The sequence below is a fragment of the Podarcis cretensis genome, assembly GCF_951804945.1.
Source record: "Podarcis cretensis genome assembly, chromosome: 1".
Classification (NCBI taxonomy): domain Eukaryota; kingdom Metazoa; phylum Chordata; class Lepidosauria; order Squamata; family Lacertidae; genus Podarcis; species Podarcis cretensis.
In genome coordinates, this window is record NC_137170.1 from 76066290 (window position 1) to 76086289 (window position 20000).

Below are 20000 nucleotides of genomic sequence, written 5' to 3' on the forward strand. Positions count from 1 at the left end.
TCTGGGCTAGATGAATGAGTGATCTGACCTGGCTAATATTCAAGTACAAATTTTGTTTTTGTTTTTTTAAATATACGAATGAGGTACATAAGGAATATGATTATGGCAGATAAATTATGTAGCCTGAGGCAACATTTGAGATGAAGGGTGTTCTAGATATTCTGCAAACAAATAAATAAGCACATCACCATTATGTCAATATTAGTTTCATTTATCATGTCTTCACTGGAACTTCATAGTATTCCTCCACACACACCTTTCAGTGACTTATTTCAAAAGTTGCTTTTTGCTCTTCCTTAAGTTTTGATTTGTAGTTGTAAAAAGCAGAGAAGGGCAAAGGTTTATGTTTGTTTGTGGAAGTTTCGCAATCTGCCAACGCTTTAAACATTCTCTTTTTTTCCATTACAGCTGTTCATGCTTCCTTTTGTGTTAACATAATAAACTGGGCACTGGGCAATTCATACCTCAATTCAACCAGAGAGAAAACAGAGTGAACTGAAAGCCGTAGCCAATATGAAGAGAGCGAAGTGAACTTTTATCGACACAATCTAGCTAGCAATGGAGCAGCAGATGGGGCAGAAAAGTATGATACCACCAAAGACAGAAACTGAAAACAAGGGGACATGAGGAAGGCACACCCCCTCATTCAAAGTTTTCCATACCATCCCGGGTAAACCTTTCCTGATCTTAAAAATTGTATCCATAGATTTAGAGGCGCTCCATAGTTACATTATACTGTGATGCTCCTGTAATAGAGGAACTGATTGCTTGAGCCACAAAAGTGCTAACACCAATCTAGCCTCTGCTCTGATCTTGCCATCCCGGCAAGACTACTGCCAGAGTGATCCCACTGTCATCATTATGGATTTGCATGCTGGGAAGCTATACCTTAACTAAGAATGAGTCAGCATAATGAATCAGAAGAGAAAAAGGAGGAAGAGTCCTGAACTTTCAGCAGCCACTGTCTGTACAGGCAACTATAGCATAGTTATCATGAAAATGACCCTATATCAGGCATAGGCAAACTCTGACCCTCCAGATGTTTGGGACTACAATTCCCATCATCCCTAGCTAACAGGACCAGTGGTCAGGGATGGTGGGAATTGTAATCCCAAACATCTGGAGGGTCAGAGGTTTGCCTATGCCTGCCCTATATGATCCATATGTCCCAGTCAGTTTTCAGACCCAGATATGTAATAGGGACAAGAAGCACTAGTCCATATTTGTTGTTGCCATCCATCTGACTCAGGAGACAATGACGGAGTGTGCCTTCAGGGATGAAGCCAAACCATTGGAGAATTACAATGCCTGCTGTGGCTATAGAGACAAATATGGCTGAGATATGTTTTGTTGCAGCTGGGGCAGATGAAGACGTCCAATTGTGCTGATGCAGTATGGTATTTCTTTTCTTTCTGTGCTCCTCTCAGCTGTCACTGGGGTACACATTATGAAATTGCTATAAGGGTATTTAACATACTGTATTAAAAGCGGGGTTTGGGTGGGTAAGAAACATCACAAGTCCACTTAGGTCCATAGCAACCCTTTTCTGTATGTCCCATGTGCATGCCACAGGGGATGGTTATAGGTGTTTGTTAGGATAGTTATTCATTATGCATGGGTTATGAAACTGTAGTAATTAGCTTTTTAAAAAAACTTCAGAAAAGATCTTTATCATACTAAATATCAGTAATAATAGAAACTGACCTGTGGTTCAGCAGCAACAGTCTTCAAGCAAAAAAAGAAAATATGGAAGCTCTTTCCTTCCTTCCTTTTGTCCTTTTTTCTTTTTAAAACGATCTGTACTGCCATCCAACACAGCTCTCCTACTAACCACATTCACCAAAAGTATAATACCCATTCCTATTAGCAATACCTTTGATCTTCCTGCATTGAAGGTGATTGATGTTCCTTCCAGTTATGATTCTCAGCTCCTTAACATTATGATAATGCCTATCTATGAAAAGTTATTTAGTTAACACTTTTAAAATGGATAGATTGCATTGTGGCTCTCTTGCTTTGATATGTCTTGCTAAAGCATGAGAATTGTGCACATTGCTATTTGTACAGGGTGAGTCCTTTAAAAGAGGCCCCATGGATACAGAGTACACATGTTCCATGGGGCCTCTTTTAAAAGACTCACCCTGTAGTATTAAGCATGTTCTACCCAGTGGGACGCAGGTGGCGCTGTGGTCTAAACCACTGAGCTTCTTGGGCTTGCTGATCAGAAGGTCAGCGGTTCGAATCCCCGCAATGGAGTGAGCTCCTGTTGCTCAGTCCCAGCTCCTGCCGACCGGTAAATGGCATTTCTGTGTGCTGTTCTGGTTTCAGTGCTCCGTTGTGCCAGAAGCGGCTTAGTCATGCTGGCCACATGACCTGAAAAAACTGTCTGTGGAGCAGACAAACGCCAGCTCCCTCGGCCTGTAATGCAAGATGAGTGCCGCAACCCCAGAGTCGTCTGTAACTGGACTTAACTGTCAGGGGTCCTTTACCTTTTTTTTATCCATTAAAAGTTTGTATTTTTCCTACCCAGTTCAGCGAGAGAGTGCTGTTTTTCTAGCTAATACAAAAGTCATTCAGCAGGGGTGTCACACAAAAATCTCATTACAAACACACAAAGATCTAGCTTCTGGATTGTAGGAGCCACAACAAAATATAGTTCCTGGTATTAGCAGTAGGATAAAGATAGAGAAAATGCTTAACTGTTTCCCATTTCAGAGAGGAAATGGCTACAATCATATAGAATCTAGAAGATATGGCTAAAAAGAACAACACAACACATCAAAACAGGTAAGATTTATTGTGAGGATATTACTATAAAGCATCCATATCTAAGTCAATCCTGGTTACAATGAACCAAGAACACAAGACTATCCCTTAAAATTCTAACTAACCTGTTTGGAATTAAACCAAACCAGGCAAATAATTCTCTATTATGCGATAGAATGATTTAATGACATGTTGACATCAACCTTGTAATCAGCCACTGAATTATTTTTGACCCAATTAGACAAGACATACTCAGTGCACACTTGCATGATCTTATTTCCTGAATGCAACATATAAAAATAGGTCAAGGGTTACTGCAAGCCTTTTGGGGTTTTTTAGTATCACCATTACAACACACTCATTTTACATGCATACATTTGTAAGCTCTTACTTTACAACAGAATCTTTCCACCGCTGTATTTTTGCAGATGTTTGTCCTGGTCAAATAAGATTATATGAACGCTGTATTCAGTTCAGCATCCAACATAACCAGAGCTGAACAGGACTAGCAGCCTCTGAAATGTACTCTGTCCTTAATAGAAGGAATATAAGGCCCCATGGATATAATTTTAGAGATTTAGCTCTAAAGCCCACAACTCATTGGGATGCCTGGAAGAAAGCCCCATATCACAGCCTCGGTTCTCCATCAGTGACTTACCTCACAGGGTTGTTATGAGCAGTGCTTTTTTCCTTAAAAAAACATTTAGGGGTACTCTCATTTTGACTCAAGAAAATCACCATTTTATAGTTCAAATCAGGAAAAATAAATACAGTAAATGAACAAAAGTACAAAGATTCACAAAATGTTTAGGGGTATGCATACCCCTGCATCCCCCCTGAAAAAAAGCACTGGTTATGAGGATAAATGAGATTGACTCAGATTTACACCAGGCTATGAATCTAAGGGACACAGGCGGTGCTGTGGGCTAAACCATTGAGCCCTGCGCATGCCGATCAAAAGGTCAGTGATTCGAATTCCTGCAATGGGGTGAGCTCCCATTGCTCGGTCCCAGCTCCTGCCAACCTAGCAGTTCAAAAGCACGCCCAAAAATGCAAGTAGATTAATAGGTACCGCTCCGGCAGGAAGGTAAATGGCGTTTCCGTGCGCTGCTCTGGTGTCAGTGTTCCATTGTGCCAGAAGCGGCTTAGTCATGCTGGCCACATGACCTGGAAAAACTGTCTGCGGAGTGGACAAACGCCGGCTCCCTCGGCCTGTAAAGCGAGATGAGCACCACAACCTCAGAGTCGTTCATGACTGGACTTAACTGTCAGGGGTCCTTTTACCTTTACCTTTATGAATCTAAACAAACAAGTGGAGTAAACAGCATAAGGCATAGATAAACCAGAACTAGCATTATGCTGATAAATTAACCTGCATTTTTTTCCAAACATTTTCCAGCAATACTTAATTATTAGAGGGGAGAGAGCCTTTTGGTGAAATTTTCATGTTTGGGAGCAGGGCGGCTGAGGGGTGTTTGCAAGTGTATAATTTCTCCATTGGTCTGCACTCTGAAAACCCCATAATGTCCCCATTGAGGCTTTCTTGTAAGCACAGGGAAGTTGAGAGGCTGTCGACTGTGTGCTTGGCAACTGTTCATCTTTTTTTTAAGTGTTTTTTCCTTTTAAAGAAATCAGTACAGAAAGATTTCTTTTTAAGCTAAAAAGGAGGACTTCCCTTAAGCAGAAGCAAGTGTGCCAGTCTCAGGGGCTCAAAAGCCAGACTGCTAGACTTCCTGTGATTCAACACTCAGGTAAACACATTGTCATGTATCTCATGGAAATGTCATGGAGAGGATAGCTGGACCTTGAGGAGGAATGAGAGGAGCTCAGGGAGCTGCCCTTGGACAACCTTTTTGCCTGCGCAGTCCCAGGACTCTGACTGTGCCCTCCTCACTCTTCAAAAGGAAGAGGCTGGGTGGAATGCTGCTTGTTGGATCAACACATTAGCTTGCACTTAGCCATGCATCTATACCTCTTCTGCACCTCCTGCACCTTGTAACCTGTGCATTACATATGTACCAATCTCATCCGCACATTAAACCACTGGGCAGAAACCATGCTGAGAGTCTGAGTACTTTAGTCCAGCAGTGAGGGCCAGGATAGACATCATAAAAGATAGCCAAAATATTCTGAAATTCTAGAACAAGAAGGTGGTGAATTTAAACTACAAAGTTTTGAGAAAATAAAGTCCAAGGTACGGGATTGGCTCCATTATTTTCAAATAATGGAGGCCTACAAACAAGACAGGAAAATCGGTTTCCAGGTGGAGAAATCGAAACTAGAAACAGAATTGTTAGAACCCAATACTAAGAATTTATCAAGAATGTATAACTTGCTGTTGAAGTGGAATACAATAGATGACACAGTGAAGCCAGCTATGATTAGACGGGCACAGGACATAGGTCATGACATTATGTTTGCTGACTGGGAGCAGTTATGGACCACAGGTATTAAATTCACGGCATGTAATGCCTTACGAGAAAACATTATGAAAATGATTTACAGGTGGTACATGACTCCAGTCAAGCTTGCGAAGATTTATCATTTGCCCAATAACAAATGTTGGAAATGTAAAGAGACTGAAGGTACCTTCTTCCACCTTTGGTGGACCTGCCCAAAGATTAAGGCCTTCTGGGAAATGATTTATAATGAGATTAAGAAAGTACTTAAATGCACCTTTCATAAGAAACCAGAGGCATTTCTCTTGGGTATGGTCGGCCAGCTGGTGCTGAGGAAGGATAAAAATTTCTTTTTGTACGCTACTACGGAAGCAAGGATTCTTCTAGCAAAGTATTGGAAGACACAAGAGCTACCCACGCTGGAGGAATGGCAGGCGAAAGTGATTGACTTTATGGGACTGGCAGAAATGACCGGCAGAATCCGCGACCAAGAGAAAGAGACTGTGGAAGAAGACTGGAAGAAGTTTAAAATATATCTTAAGAGTTACTATAAAATTGAGGAGTGCTAAAATGCTAAGGGAGAGGAAGACGTAGAATTACAGCGGTAAATTTTGTTTGATTTAGGGTGAAATTGAAAAGGAGAATGAATTTATATTTATATTTAATTGGCTAAAAGGGTTGTTGAATAATTGTAAAAAAAAAAAAGATGCAAAAAGGGGAAGGTATGGGGAAGTCCGAGAAAAGAGGCTTATGGAAATAAGGTTAAGAAATTATGATTTTTTGTGTTTGTTTCCATGTTGTTTTTGTTGTGTTTGTTAAAAATTGGAAAATTAATAAAAAAATTTATTAAAAAAATAAATAAAAGATTTCCCCATTGGGTTTCTTCAGATCAGGGAGCTGGCAGCACTGGAGAAATGCTTAATGCACATCACCAGCAGCGCCCTTGCAACAGTTAGGTAAGCTTGACCCCACACTCAACAACATTCTAAAGAAATTCTAAAGCACACTGCAAATGAGGCCAAAAAAAAACCCCAGCCCACGAAAACTTATTTTACAGGGGAACAATAATCTCAAGAAACTGGAGGACAGGTTTTAGCACAACACTAGCTAGGACTGTTGCATTGCTTATTGTTTTGAGTTACTCACTCATATGGCTGCTCATGCACCAAATGAAGGGCAATTAAACAGCTGGTGCCTTTAAAGCCAGGCTTATATGCAACAACATTTTTTATGTGGGACTATGTCCCCCCTCATTAAAATAAATTGGGGCAGGGATGTTGTTTCCAGGAAGTAGATGGTAACTTGGACATAGGTCCCAATTATTTCAACATAACTTGTTTCTACATAATGGGTACAACCCGAAGAAATGCAAAAGTACATAAGTTGTACTGAAACCAGTGGAGCTAAATTACAGTTAAGTTTCCTTCAGTAATTAGTACTGGATAGTGAACCATAAGAATGATAAGGAATGTAAGCTATGCACACTATGGATCTCAGAATTTTTTTATCTATGTCCCTTTATTAGTGTTTCTTAAAAAATATTTTTGATGCAGTTTTAGCAAGCTTGACAAAAATAAATAAACAAGGCTTTGTTGAGCTGAAATGCTTCATATGCATTATCTCAAGAATCCTTAAAACTGCCATGTGAGGTAGGCCAATAATATTGTTACCATGCAGATGGGGATGTGGTGACTGAGGCTGAGAGAACAGTGGCTTTCCTAAGGCCACCTAATGAGTTCATAGCTGAGGCAATATTTGAACCAGGGCTTCACAGCTCCCATTTGATTTATTTATCTTATGAATCACAAATGGAACTGAGGAAGGGATCTTTATATCTCACACACACACCGGGCTGCTTCTGTTGCCTAATCAACCCTCCCCCAAAAGCTAAAGTGTTGTAACCAATGTTTCACCAGCAGGGTTTCACCAGTTCAACAGGACTTCCATTTCGTCTCTCCCCCTGCAGGCCTCCTGTTCTGTTCCACCAGGTCCTCCTACCTTGCAGAGCTGATTTTTGGGTGTGGAGGGGACTGGATGGGACAGAAAAGGAAGAGGAAGACCTAAGACTCACATGAACTGGATATAGCAGAATGGGGAACTACTAGCCACAGAGAGGATGGGCTAGATGAAGGAAACCCAGTGCCACTGTTCAAATAATATTTAAAGCACCCTACAATGATTTCATGTATGTTTGTGTGTGTGTGTGTGTGTGTGTGTGAGAGAGAGAGAGAGAGAGAGAGAGAGAGAGAGAGAGAGAGAGAGAGAGAGAGGAAGATCTGATTACTAATCTGATGTGTAACTTGTGGTTTGGTCCTTAAATTACAATGTCACACCTAACTTTCATAAATGAAACAACTCTTTAGGTCTGTAGATGTAACAAAAGGTTAAAGTCATCTGTCACATTTATTGGGAAACAGATTTCATTTAATAATATGAGACATGTTTGTAAACAATGCTTAAAGCGGCACAAATAAGCAAACCTATAAGACTTCTGCTTAGCCTGTTACTGATTTTAAATTTACTTTAGCTGGTCATTCGCACAGCTATGGACTCAAAAAAGGTAAAATGGGGGCGTGGGTGTCACTGTGGTCTAAACCACTGACCTCAAGCACAATCTCAACGGCATTTTTCTTCATGTCCTACAGACCAGCCAAACTGCACTACTACAGATAAACAAAAGCCATATTGTTTATACACAGACACACAAAAAACAGAGAAAGAATAAATATACATTTCCATGCACAACTTTACTTTATAATATTTATGTTCCCATTAGCAAAAATTTAATCAGACTCTTTAAACAGTTGAAGGAGGTTTTGTTCTTTAGCCAGGGAGGAACTTGCTCACAGTGAGGTTAGGTGTTTATCAAGAACACTTTTGGAGTTTCATGTGGGCTTCTGATGAGTATTTCAGTAAATCTAGCTCCTGGGAGCTGTCTGGAGCCATGTGGGTCTCGCACTGATTCATCAAAAGCATGCAAAAGAGATGAGAGGAGTGGGGTCATAGCTCAGTAGTACAGCATATGCTTTGTAAGCAGAAGCCAAAGTCCAATGCCTAACATCCCTAGTTAAAGGGATTAGGTAGCAGGTGATATGAAAGACCCTGGATAACCACTACCAGCCAGTGCAGGCAATACTGGCATTGCAGGGCATTGGACTAGATGACCCTTGGGATACCTGAAATAGTCTGACCTGGTATGCAGCTGCTTCCCATGTGCTCAGCATCAGTGATGGTGAAAATGGAGAACCTGATTTAACACATTACTTTTGGTCTTCCTGTTTTTGCTTCCAAAACATCCAGCTATGAACCTACAATGCAAGAAGCTCCAATTTGGACAATTCCACCACTTGGAACATCCCAGTAAATGCATTTAGAACAAGTGGGACCTGAAACAAAATGTTGCAGCACTGAATACTCTTTGCACAAGTTGCCAAGCAGCCAGCCACACCCTTTGTTAAGATATGCCATTCCATTTCCACTCCCCTACCCAATCCAAGTTTCCCACATTTTGTGGGAACACCGAGAAAACTCCATGCTCATTTGGCTGTTTTGCAGTTTTCCCTGAGTTAACTTTCAGAATAAAGGCTGTTGTACATTAAAGCCACTATCTGGAGATAAACTGTTCCTCCAAGCTTTTTGACTATGATATTGTAAGCCCTACATGGAAAGACAGCTCCAGCAGATTGAGCAGATGAGACCACTAGTGGGTCCAATGATCAAGAAGACAGTTTCAGCATGTGCTGTAGAGGGAAATGAGGGGCAGGTGGCAGCGGTGGAGGAAGCCTCTCTGGCACCTGGGGCGAAGCACCCATAGGGGCGGAGCGAACTTCCCCCAGGGGTGGGGGCAGGGCACGCGGTGCCCATAGGGATGGGACAGGGTGCCCTGTGCCCTTAGGGAGGGACACCCTTAGGGAGGGACAGGACAGGGTGCATGGGGCCCATAGGGATGGGGCAGGGGGCGCAGCACCCCTAGGGGCAGGGCGCACCATGGGGTCTCAGCCACCCTACAGCGGGGGGGGGGAGGCAGCAGGCGGACAGAGTGGAACCTGCGGGTGCCCAAGACGTGTGGCTTGGGCATGCTGCAGGCCCAGCAGTGAGTGCTGCCCACCATTTTGTCACCCACCTCAGTGGGGGCACCCGGGGCGAACCGCACCTACCGCACCCCCCTTGCTACGCCCCTGGCAGGTGGGGCTCATCAACCTGGGAAGGTAGCCCATCTAGCAGAAGAAAAACTGATCCTAAACCTCTGCTGCCTTTCAGGCTATCTTTGGCAGAAAAAGGGCTTAGGAATAAACCCTACACAATTCCAGAGTGGAGTCCCTATGATGGTTGGATGGCACCTTGTATGCCTCCTTCCAGCAACTCCTGCAAGCAAGCTGGTGCCAAATGTATTGTTCTGCTTTCCTTCACATCAGTGAAGGCGGGGGTGTGTGTGTCTTGTCATCTGGGCAACCCAGGACCTTTGTATATACTGCTCAGGCTCGTACCCTGAGGAGGTCACTTTGGTGCTACTAACACAGCAGTTTGACTTCATCCCCAGCTCGGAGGCACACTCCATTGTCTCTCGAGACAGACGGATTCCAACTAAAGTTCCCAATCTCCCCCCATCCTCATGACGAATTAAAAATTGATGAAAGTCTTGATGGACCACTTAATTATTTTTCTGCCAGATTTAGCAATTTCAACGCACTGTTTTAGATTCTGTATGATTTTAACTGTATTTTTACAGACATGCCGATGACTACCTGAATGAAGCTTGTGGACCACTGGAGGTCTACGGACCATGGTTTAGGAACCTCTGTTGTAAATCTTTCTTATTTCCAGTCATTTGCAGTGGTATGGAGAGAAAAAAGCAGCAGAGTCATATGGTGAGCCATTAGTAATTTAACACAACTTTTAAATGGCAGCTAGGATATTTGGATTCTACCCCCCCCCCAAAAAAAAGCCCTAAGGTAAGAGTACCTTAGGTTAAGAAATTCCATTCACTACTTTCTTAAAAATACATTCTGCTCATTTTTTCATTTCCAATAATGCATCTTGAAAAGTAGCTCTGATTAGACAAGCACGACTAATCTACATTTTGAAGCCATTAAGTACAGTATATTGTATTGATTGGTATTTTTGGTGGCTTTTTAATTTTGCAAGCCATGATTCAGAAAAGTGAGTGTTATTTTAAGCACACCAACATCAGGCAATAAGTCTTTTGCATCAACTCCAAGAGGAATGTCAAAGGCAGCTAATGCCATGTTGCGTTACAGTATGCCTTCATATTTTTGGCTCAATTTGGCTATAATTTGGGTACAGTGGTACCTCGGGTTAAATACTTAATTTGTTCCGGAGGTCCGTTCTTAACCTGAAACTGTTCTTAACCTGAAGCACCACTTTAGCTAATGGGGTCTCTTGCTGCGCCGCGCCGCTGGAGCACGATTTTTGTTCTTATCCTGAAGCAAAGTTCTTAACCTGAAGCACTATTTCTGGGTTAGCAGAGTCTGTAACCTGAAGCGTATGTAACCCGAGGTACCACTGTATCAAGAATAATGCCCTTTCACAGCATGCCTATGAAACAAAATGTGCTCAACACTTTCACTCCTAGCAAATCATAAGACCTGTAAGCAACAAAAATTTGGAAACCTGCAATGCAGGAGGAGATTTGGAGTGGATAAATGGTGAGTAAGGAAAGTGTTAATCACTCCACTCCAAATCCCCCTCCTATTTTGCAGGTTTCCAAACTTCTTTTTGCCTTTCCAAATGTGCATTTTGGAAGCTCAAGGGGAGATAAGTGATGGGGAGAGGTACAGTCTAGAGTAGAAGAATGACCAGTGCAGAAAAGTTTCAACGTAGTTCAATTGGCAGAGCAGGAGACTTAATCTCAGTCATGCTGGGCAAAAAGATTCCTGCATTGTGACAGCTTGGACTAAATGACCCTTGTGGTCCCTTTCAACTCTACAACTCTAGGATGATTCTAACAAACTTCCCTGGCTGCTTCTCCACTCTAAATAATTAGTTTAGTTTAAATAATTATCTCATGAACAACACTTTATGAACTCTGGTACTTGTAACCAGCGTAAGAAGTTCTCAGCATACAATGCCTTGTTTTGCTCAATGCATTAGGAATGAATGGAACACACAGAGAGAAGTTAAAGCACAGCTCATCAACTAGAGAGTGTATCTGCATGGACCTTTAGCACAGAGAAGCCACAGTGGTGCACCCCACCATGCAGAACAGGTACCTAGCCAGAGTAAAGGATATATACAATTGCCATCTTCTGGAGCTGTCTCTCTCCCCCCACCCCACCCCCGGCAACCTAGCATCTATTGACATTAATCCTGGAAATAACTTAGCTGCACACGCACCTGTAAGGGAGTACCTTATGTGCTTAAAGGAAAGGATTTATCTGTAGCAAACGTTATGCATGAATCTAGGCAATTAAATGTTACAGGCAGACAGCGCCTACAATTAGGCTGCAATGCTCGGAATACTTTCCTGGCAGCAAACTTCATGGAACACAATGCAACTTACTTCCAATAAAGTATGCCAAGGCTTGGTCTGTTAAATATCTGATGAGACACTGTGAGAGTTTTCCTAAGAGCTGCTAAAGCGTAAGGTATATAGGACATAATAACATGTCTCTTTGATGAGGCCATATTGTGGGGGCTGGGTTATTGGTTTTGTTTGTTACTACAGTATGTTATGCATTTTGTGTTTTTAGATAGTAAGTCGCCCTGCGATCATCAGGTGGAGGGTGGTATAGAAATTAATCAAATAAATAATCCAGCTCTGCATCCTGTTCTCACAATGGCCAACTGGAGGCCTGTGGGAAACCTGCAAGCGGATCTGAGCACAAGAGCACTCTTGCCCTCCTGTGGTGTCCAGCAAATGGTATTCAAAAGCATTGCTGCCTCCAACTATGAGGGCAGAGCATAGCCATCACAGCTAGTCACCATCGACAGCCCTCAGCCCTCTCGTCCGTTGTCCGATGCTCTTTTAAAGCCATCCAAGTCTGTGGCGATCACTGTGTCCTGTGGGAGGGAGTTCCACAGTTTAACTAATGCACTCTGTGAAAAAGTTTCTTTTATCTGCCCTGGATCTTCCTCAGTGGCGTAGCGTGGGTTGTCAGCACCCGGGGCAAGGCAAGTAATTTGCGCCCCCTAACTCTGGATTTGTGCCCCCTAACCCTATCCCTAACCCTAACCCCCAGATGTTGCGCCCGGTGCGGCCGGCACCCCCTGCACCCCCCACGCTCCGCCACTGATCTTCCTACATTCATCGGATTGTCCAAAACTTCTGGTGTGAAAAAAGCCTTTCTCTACTCACTTTCTCCACGCAAGGCATAATTTTATAAACTTCTCTCAAGCCACCTCTTATTCCCCTAAGCTCAAAACTCCCAAACGCTGCAAGCTTTTTTCCCCTTTATGGCTCCAGGCAGGAGGAAGGCTGGCTGGAGGGCAAAGGAGGCATGCGGCTTCAACAACAGCTGCCTCACTCCCGCCGGAGGATGCTGACCTAGTAGCTCGGGCTGCCACCCTCAGCATCCTTACTAGGTCAACTTCGGTCGGAAAAGTCCGCCGGGTAAACACGCGTCGCGCGAGGGCTGCCAATCTCCGGGGGGGGGGCGGGGCTCCGGCGGGCGCCGAGCGAGCCGCGCGCCCTTGGCGAGCGTGCGCCGGGCTCCCCGAGGCCCTTTTCCCGCCTTTTCTTGACAGAAAACGACAAGCAGCCTTCTTGCCCGCCCGCCTGCCCTCCCCGCTCCTTGAGCCCGGGAGCCGCCGCCGCGGGCTCCTCGGGGAAGAAGGGGGGCCCTTATGAGAGGGGGGGGTCGCTTCTAACCAAAAGCTCAGCAAAAAGCCGTTGGGACTCACACAGTGAAGTGATAGACGAAGCACTTCCAGCCGGTGGGTCTCTCCAGGAAGTTGTAGACCCTGCCTTGGATGTGGCTGCGGCTCAGCAGAGGTCTGCGGACGCTGTAGATGGAGACGCGCGGGTCGAAGCTGACCGGAGGGCGAGGGTAGTCGCCGCCGCCGCCGCCTCCGCCGCCGCTCATGGCCACGGTGGCTTCGGGCCCCTCGACGTACCGCGCGCGCTGCTGAGTCGCGCAGCCGGTGCCGCCGGGCGTCGTCGTCGTCGTCCCCGCGGGCGCGGAGAGCGAGAAAGGCGCGTAGTGCGCGTTGGCGGCGCTCTCGGCCAGCTCCAGAGCCGAGGGTTTCATGCTGCCTTTCCTGGACGTGACGGACAGGCGCCCCAAGCTCCACGGCTTCCTCTCCGCCTTGGGCGAGGAAGGAGAAGACATCGTCGAGGCGCGGAGGCGGAGGGGGCGGGCGGGCGGGATACGGAGCCAGGCAGCGAGCGCGACGCGTCTCTCGCTCGCTCGCTCTCCTTCCCCCGCGGCCTCCGCTCAAGTCCCCGAGAGCTCGCCTTGGCCCCGCCCACTCCGGGGGAGGGCTGGCTCCTCGGGGAAGGAAGGCCCCTGCTCCCTCCGCCTCGCCGCTGCCAGCAGCCACCCAAGGAGCCCCGGGGGCAGCGCGGCGGCGGCGGCGGCGGCGGCGGCTGCTTGTCCCTTACTCGCGCAAGACGGCCGAGACTTTCCGCAGCTGTGCAACAAGTAGATCTTCAGCAGGTGCAGAACTTGGGTGATTCATGATTAGTGGCATCTTCCTTGCCCTAAACCTGGCAGGCGTTGTGCAATCAACTGGAAGAAAATCCCTGCCATCCAGAGGAGCGCGGGCGAAATCAAAGCAATGTGCCGTTTTGGTTCCATTTATTTCTTATATATACGATTTTCCTTTTTATCTTGTATATTCCTTTGAGGTAGGTTAGGCTAAGAGAGGGCCATGATCTGGGAGGTGTTTGTTTTTGTGGTGTGTGTTTTTTTTCAGATGCCGAGGGGGCGACGTAGCAAAGTGGGTGAGCAATTGATCTGTGAAATAGCAATTCCCTAGTTTGGCTATCACCCCGTGCCTCAAACTCACTAGGGCTGCAATCATATAGTCATTTATTTACCTGGGAGTAAGTTTTATTGAATTCAGTGGAACTTATTTCTGAATAGACATGTATGGGGCATGGGCGTAGCCAGGGGGGTAGGGGGGCAGTTGCCCTCCCCCAAATCAATAAAAAGACATAGCTAAGTGTGGTTCTTCCCACCCCCAACAAGAGGCCTGCCCCCCTATGAAAAATCCTGGCTACTCCCATGATATGGGGGCTGTGCCTTTGGTACATTTCTGTTTTTCAGCCTCAGCATGTGCCATCTCTGTACTATTAAGACAACCAGTGACCACCACCATCCTTTAACTTAAAAGGGAAAACCTGTGATCTAGGGGCTACATGTGACTCCACTCAACTTCATTTATGAGTCTTTCCTGGCTTTTAAAAAGCCTCACTTTATTTTTATGTAGTTTCAGAATGATTGATCTTTTTTCCGGATAAGTTATCCAGAACACATTTGTCATCAGTTTCAGCTCCACCCACTGTCAGCATGTGGCCTCTGGCAGATTCTCCCCCCCCCACACACACACACGGGGCGGGGGGGGGGATAGAGAATGTTCCTCAGCAGGAAAAAATGTTGTCCACACCTGCTTTACATGGTTGTGGGAATTACTGAGATAATGTGTGTATAGATCCTTGAACATGTCAAAGAACAATTCAAAAAGAAATACAGTACATGGTAAACACCCTTGATGTACAGGTTGATATCCCAAGAAGCCATGCCCTCTTGGAACCTTATAAATTGAAACTTGAGTGCTTACTCACACTTGCATCTCTTGGTAGGTTGGCAGCTGCCCATCAGCAGATCCTCTCGCAAGAAATAATGTAGTGATGAAGAGATGAAGTACTGCCACTTATTTCACAACAGAGATTGTGATATCCTGTACTGTAGGAATCGTAGAATCACTGGATCACAGAATTGTAGAGTTGAAAGTGACCACAACTGTCATCTGGTCCAACCCACTGCATTGCAGTAATTTTTTGCCCAATATGTGCTAGTATGTTGCATGCCAAATATATAAGCCTTTTTCTTCCGCTTCTAGACATAAACCCACCAAATAACCTAATAAGAAGGGCTAGGTTGCATTAGCATGCCACTTATTTCGGAAAAAATCCAAATCTCTTAATTACGGCCAACCAAAATGTCACAAACTATTGAGCAAACTCTTGAGACTTAGGCTGGATGTTAAAGGGGAGAAAGAGAGAGAGTATGGGAGAAATGACTTTTTATTGCAGCGATAATGTTTGTATTGGTCAAAAGTTCATAGTCTTAGCAGGGGCATAGCTATGGGGATGTGACTGTGGAGGCTGCCATGAAGTCTCAGCACTTAGCAGACCAAATATGTGCCCAGCTTACTGCGTCAAGCAGCAGCAGGATGGAGCATTTGCACACCAGTGTCACTTGCAGGGTCACTTGGCATAGCAGGATGAGGGTCTTGCAGACAATTCCTGTGCTGCTATTTATAACACGTTTACTACTTCTAAAAATAGCCTCAATGTGATTTACAATTAAAAAGTATGCACTGAAATAAACAGCATTAAGGAGGGGCATACTAACAAAAAAGTAAAACAAAATGAAGTGCTGGTACAGCCACTGCCATAATCCTAACACACACACACATCCATGATGCTGCGTGTAAGGGGTTAGGATGCAGAAGAGCCAAGCTGCTATGGAAGCTCCCTCGTGTGCCTGCGAGTCAGTGTAAGGGCCGCTGAAACAGCATTGTGGGACTGAGCAGGGCCAGCAAAACATCCACTGAAGTCAATGGTGGTCCATTTCCTGGTGAAAGGTCCAATGTGGGACCTTCGGCTGCCTCAGCCTGGAACAAAATAAGGGGGAGGGGTATTATTGTCACTTCATCTTCTGCCCTAGCCAGCAGGAGCTGGTGGTGAATTCACTGCTCTACTGTACACCACCCCAGACTCACTTCAGTTTGCTCTGCCTATCACTAGAATCACTGCAGCGGTCCCACCACCATGTCTGAACTTAATAAGACAGGAAGTGGCTCACAGAAGTTGTTCCAATTTAGGCAATACTGAGCTCAGATAGACAAATGTTCTGACAGTATACAGCGGCTTATACCAACATTCTTCTTAAGTCCTAATTCTACTGTTTGATTCATTCTCGGTGTAATTCCTCTGCAACATATCAAGGAAGAATTTGTAGCTTGCCTTTTTAAGGCAATGGATGCTCTCTTCTGAGAATCTGGAAAACAAAATAGGGGCACAGAGTTGCTTAAAAAAAAGAGGCAAGAATTGTGCTCTCATACCTAGGCTGAATTCTATAGTTATTAACCCAGCCTACTGCTTACACATTGCACTGCAAAACAATCTGATGCCTAGTTAAGCCAAGAAGCAGGGTTCGCAGCATTCAGACATTTACAACAAACCAATAAGAGTCTGCTTTGAGTGTAACTTAAGATGAAGTTGTCACAATTACCGTAAGTAGCCTAGCAAGCTTAGTGAGCCAAAATTATTGCAATTTTTTCAATATAAACTTCAACTTGCATTATGCTGTTTATCTACTATAGAGCTTTGCAGTCTTTGTTTTATTTCCTATGTAGATGTTTGAAGTTCATGTAGCTGCTACAAGTAAGAGAGTTGCCAAACGACATAAATCTTGCAACATACACTTGCCTAAACAAACACCCCCAACACTGGCGGTATTGCTGGCTTGCCCGAAATAAAAGTTTGCTCTTCTGTTAGATTGGTTTATGATGACATGTTTTTCAAACATTATCACCCTAAATCTGGCTCCTTACCATCATGCACTTTTGTGGAACCCCTGATTAATTGGTTAAGCTGTCTTCTTGCCAGGCTATGTGAGGGTTTGGCACAGTAACACATTTTAACACGTGAAGTAATAGCTGCTTCTAATAAGACAAATGATTTGCACCTTAGAAACAAGAGCTCAAGCTCTCCAGCGCAGAAGCAATTAGCTAACAAAGACAACTCCAAGAGCAGAAGGCGCAAATATCCTTTGATCAGAAAGTCTGCTTTCCTTTTGAGCTTGATGGAGAATAGAACTAGTTAACAAGCTCCTTTCCCAGAGCTGTGCTGAGTTCAAGGGTTATACTGGTGCTTAGACAAAAATGTTGCGGCAAGATAAGGTACTATATATATTATATACCTTGTTATTTTCGGCTCTATTCAAAGGCGGTTCAGAAGTTCTCCAGATGCTTTGCATGAGTATGGCTGCTCCCTTCTGAGAAACACTGATTTACAATGTATTATTATAATAATAAATTGTTCTTGCAGTGATAACACTTTTACAAGCCACACTTAAATCTTACTAAGACAACACTTAAGGGCTTCAAATTATGCTGGATGACTCCTGTGCCAACAAATGTTACAAAACATGACGTCACCTCACAGTCACAGCAGCATGTCACTGACATCACAGCACAGGTAATTAGGGCAATATCTGTGAGTGCTGCGCCTCTGTGTGTGTGATCCTAATCCCATATATCATCATAGTAGTTCTTCTGTGTGGTAAAAGAGGGAGTAGGCTGAAGAGCCTTAGATCACTTTAATAACTGTTTTAACTTACATGGCTCCTTCCCCCCCACCCCAAATTCTGGGAGCTGTGGTTCATTGAGGGGTCTGAGAATTCCGCTGGAGTGATGGAATGATTATTAAGGCAGTTTAAGTTTGTAGCATAAATATGCTGATATTAATATGCTTTTTTGGGGAGACACGGGTGGCGCTGTGGGTAAAACCTCAGTGCCTAGGGCTTGCCGATTGCATGGTCGGCGGTTCGAATCCCCACAGCGGGGTGAGCTCCCGTCTTTCGGTCCCAGCTCCTGCCCACCTAGCAGTTCGAAAGCACCTCTTAAGTGCAAGTAGATAATTAGGTACCGCTTTATAGCGGGAAGGTAAACGGCGTTTTTGTGTGCTGCTCTGGTGCTGGCTCGCCAGAGCAGCTTCATCACACTGGCCACGTGACCCGGAAGTGTCTCCGGACACCGCTGGCCCCCGGCCTCTTAAGTGAGATGGGCGCACAACACTAGAGTCGTACACGACTGGCCCGTACGGACAGGGGTACCTTTACCATTACCTTTTTAATATGCTTTACAGCTACGGCATCTTCATGATAATTTTATACACTTGTCAGTTTCACTGAGGGCTGCTGTCCCTTCTCACTCTGCTTGTTACCCTTGTCTACCCTTTTGCCAAATGCCCTTCCCCATACTAGACCAAGCTCCCCCGTCTTTATACGTCACCTACCTGGGTCATCACCTATCCTCTCTCTGCCCCCGTACAACTATCTTTGTATTTTGCCTGATAAAAGTTTTCTTAACCTCACACAGTGGTGGCCCAACGCAAACTACCACCATGCATATTTTTGCATCACTTGGACCCATGCTGTTGGACACAAAAAAAGCTTTTTGCTGGATTTGGGGCAAAGTTAGAAAATGAACGGTGCTTTTCCTCTTGAGTTATTTTATGGGTAATAATGACTGGAAAGATAACATGTCACAGTTGTCTACACTACAACATGTTACTTGTACCACAATTTAACATTTATAGTATGCACAAATAACGTCAACTATAGAGGAACAACTCATCAAAACAAATTACTTCATTCACTATAATGCCTGACAAGTGATCTCATGCTGACTCTGTATGAAGAAATATATGCTATGATAATAACAGCACTGATTTCCTCCCTACTGCCCCTAGATTTATATAAGGTTCAATGAGGTGTGAAAACTCCCAGAATATATATATATATATATATATATATATATATATATATATATATACAGTATTTAAGTTTGCATGTAACTAAAAATCTGTAGTCCCATATAATGAAATTAATATATGTTTCTCCTAAGAAATGAAGGAAGCACAGTAAATAATCAAGAAAATATTAAAAATAATGCTTGAGTCAAATATCAAAACTTGAAGCCTAGAATAATATAATTGAGGTCAATGGGATTGTTCCAGAGTAAGTGGCTTAAGAACTGTGACTGTCTATTGCAGCCTAGAGTGGTGATACTGTTAATTACATAATAAGCATTTGGAATCCAGGAAATAATTCCTTCAATTATAAAGAGCAGAGGTGGAATGTTATGTGGAGCATGCAGTATCTTCAAATGCAAACACTTGTTTATATAATACATATGTTGCAATTTCTGATTTCTTCTGAAGCATAAATATCTTGCCCTTACAAATCACAAGCACTGTGTTGTTTCTATTATTATTTATTATTATACATTGCATCAAAGCTCCTGTGTCTGTATTTGTTACCTTTTGTCCTTTGTACACAATTCGAAGTACACTCTCTCTCTCTCTCTCTCTCTCTCTCTCTCTCTCTCACACACACACACACACACACACACACCCCATTCCAGAGCAATTTGTTCCATACAGAATGGATTCCACAAATTTCCTCCAAGCATGTGCAGAGTGTTGTACCATGGCTATGTATGCATTCTCCTTGGCTTCAAGCATGGCAACGGGGTCATAGTGACAAGGTGCTGGTGTTTTCATCACCATCCCTTTGCCATGCTAAAGACGTAGATAAAAAGTAAAGGTAAAGGACCCCTGGACAGTTAAGTCCAGTCAAAAGTGACTATGGGGCATGGCACTCATCTCGCTTCCAGGCCGAGGTAGCCAGTGTTTGTCTACAGACAGCTCTCTGGGTCTTGTAGCCAGCATGACTAAACTGCTTCTCGCACAACGGAACATCGTGATGAGTGCCAGAGCGCAGGGAAACGCTGTTTAACTTTCTGCCACAGCTGTACCTATTTATCTACTTGCACTGGCATACTTTCGAACTGCTAGGTTGGCAGAAGCTGGGACAGAGCAAAGGGAGCTCACCTCGTTGCGCGGATTCGAACTGCCGACCT

General features: G+C 44.3%; 1 protein-coding gene and 1 long non-coding RNA gene across 4 annotated transcripts in view; both read right to left on the reverse strand.

Annotated features, from left to right (window-relative positions):
• KCNQ1 (potassium voltage-gated channel subfamily Q member 1) overlaps positions 1–13589 on the reverse strand; it is a 299981-nt gene extending 286392 nt beyond the window's left edge. The window contains exon 1 of one of the 3 annotated variants that reach the window (XM_079987211.1): positions 13026–13556. In XM_079987211.1, coding sequence (XP_079843337.1) covers positions 13026–13453 — 428 coding nt within the window. In that variant the 5' untranslated portion in view covers positions 13454–13556. Of the gene's footprint in view, positions 1–13025 lie in introns of all 3 variants that reach the window. The other 2 variants (XM_079987212.1, XM_079987213.1) reach the window with 2 other exon arrangements.
• A 2568-nt stretch (positions 13590–16157) lies between these two features.
• LOC307224727 lies at positions 16158–17824 on the reverse strand. The gene is made up of 2 exons (XR_013842721.1): positions 17276–17824; positions 16158–16351 (listed from the first exon to the last, which is right to left on the reverse strand). It is a non-coding gene; the product is annotated as an uncharacterized lncRNA (long non-coding RNA).
• Positions 17825–20000: the final 2176 nt, after the last annotated feature.